Source organism: Echinococcus granulosus (genome assembly GCF_000524195.1).
Source record: "Echinococcus granulosus chromosome Unknown EG_S00117, whole genome shotgun sequence".
NCBI classification, from domain to species: Eukaryota; Metazoa; Platyhelminthes; class Cestoda; order Cyclophyllidea; family Taeniidae; genus Echinococcus; species Echinococcus granulosus.
Window position 1 is genome coordinate 24,715 of NW_020170497.1, and position 2,351 is coordinate 27,065.

General features: G+C 42.5%; 1 protein-coding gene across 1 annotated transcript in view; it reads left to right on the forward strand. All coding sequences in view use genetic code 11, as the record gives it.

The window, feature by feature from the left end:
* EGR_08717 (hypothetical protein) overlaps positions 1–1,645 on the forward strand; it is a gene marked incomplete at both ends in the record, with an annotated part of 7,120 nt that extends 5,475 nt beyond the window's left edge. The window contains one exon of the mRNA XM_024497966.1: positions 1,499–1,645. Coding sequence (XP_024347599.1) covers positions 1,499–1,645 — 147 coding nt within the window. The remainder of the gene's footprint in view (positions 1–1,498) is intronic.
* Between the last annotated feature and the right edge of the window lie 706 nt (positions 1,646–2,351).

Consider the following 2,351-nt stretch of genomic DNA (forward strand, 5'->3'; position numbering starts at 1 on the left):
CCGCACCAATGCAGTGGTCATGGAAATCTCTCGTAACACGCAGAGCAAAGAACTTCCTTCCTCTATTTCAGCAAACATTGCGATATGCTGCCTGTTGAGTGCAAACCAACCAGTTCAATCGCTTCGGTATCTGCGTTGTAGTTGAAGCAATTCCACCATCCATTACATGTTAACAAATGTTAGTGTGTCAAGGACAATGTAGAACAGATAAGAAAAGTCAGGCAATGATGTAATATTTTATAGATTTATTGTATTAGAATAAGTCGGAAGAAATGCGGTTTCCAAATCATGCTTGTATCGGCTGGGTGCTAATTTTCCTCCCCTTCTTTGGTTCTTTAATGCAGGCATGCCGGCATAGCCTCCTTGATTTGAAGACGTTAGCATTGCCTCCGTAACCGCGGAAGAAAATATGACAACGTCCCGATGTGGAATTAAAGGCAAACGCTCTGAGGTGGTATGGACCGTGTCCTCTATCTATTGTTAGGTTGCAGACATTCTCTCTGCCTAAAATTTGACCCACATTTAATTAAATGCCTTTGAGTTTGGCAGTCTATTGCTTATAGCATGTTTGAACTTTAAAATCCATCTGTAGAGTGGGCTGTAGTACAAGTATCAGCGGTATTAGCGATGCGCTATCAACGCTTGTAATTCCATGGCAGCGGATGCACATTGTATGGAGCACCGTTGAGGCTGCAAGCAATGTTGGCGGGTGTACTCCACATTTCAGTGGTATCACATACCCCTCCTAGCACCCACTGCATTTAGCTTGTCGTACATTACTTTTTCACTCTATCTTGATTGGACTCGAATAGCGAGAAAAGATGGGTGATTGATGAGTCCAGTGGATACTTTACAAGATGGGGAATGAGAAAGAGAACTGAAGGGACAAGCTGCACATATTAGTGGCGGTATATATATGGTACGAATGTGCTGGAGTGTGGAGGCACAGGGAAAGTTGTTCACTTACTTTGATTAAGGTTGGCAAAACACAGTGTTATGAGAGCTAGAAGAATGAGTTTGGTCATCGCCATCCGATGGTGTGATCAACTGTCCTTGAGTAAATGTGGCCTCCCATTTATATACACAATCCTCCAGTGCTTATTTATTTGGGTCATGACTATAGACTTTAGTGATTGTAGCCCGTGAGCCCTGGTCACAGTAGGGGATGCATATCACAATGCTACAATAAAGTGTTCTCCACAAAAGTACATTCACGTTTCTTATTATGGTTGAGTGGAGTGGATTACAAGATAAGTAACACCTCAACAGAAGAGTCTCAGGAAGGAGCGGAGATAAGTGAAAAATTCTTTTTTACTGCTTCCGCATACAATGACCACTTGCGGCTTTGCAGCACTACAATGTGTAGTGGGCTCTGCAGGATGTTAGAGAGAGTAGTAGATGGCAGTTAAACCTGCCGCCTGTAAGTCAAACAAAGTCCATCACATGCATTTGCGTTTCAAGCATTGCTGACCATGTCTGTGTTAAATATCGCCGAAAGTTAGTAGCATTTGCATCAATAGAAAAGGATTTGCAAACAAACTTAGAAATTACCACCAAAATAAATAGCACCTTAATGGAAGACTCTTGGGAAAGAGGAAAGTCTATGATAAATTTTTGTTTACTAATTTCTCATACATTGCTTTGAAACTATCTAAATTACTAGTTGAAGTAAACCCAAGGTGGAAAATGAACAGCTTCAACTTTGGTTAGCTTGAAGCTAAGTACCCAAAAAGGCAAGGGATTTCACCATAGATCATAGTGACATTAAGCAGTTTAGTTTTGCCTCATTTTGGTGCACTGAACACTCCAACTTGACGATCCATCTGCTCTCTACAAATAACTTCATGTCTGGGCTACTCATCGTTAAGATGGTGTTAGTTACGATCGTCAAGTTGTGAAGTGCAGCCAACATTATCTTGTCCGTAGTGCATGCATTATATTTAGAAGATTAACCACGATCGTGACAGACAAGTCCTCCTATCGGCAGATGCACGGACAAGTTGGCAAGACTGGTATCAGTGAGGGTCAGAGGGACACTACGGGTGATGCACTCAATTCCCAGCCTTCACAGCCTCGCCGTGTCGGTATTCACAGCAAACGAAACACAGCACAATTTGACATTTCGTTACAATCAGCTGCCAACACTTGGAAGCGAGATGAGAAGAAGTAGGTCTCTCGTTGCTTGGCGGAATCATGGCTGATAATGTTGGAATGGAAGCTTGCTTTAGTAGTGGACCTGAGTACTGCGGCTTGCCAAATATCTATCCTTCTGGAGTTTATACAAACTCACCTACCAATCAAGACCAAGACACGTCTTACCCAACAAATTTGTCAGTCGAAATGCCTCAGGG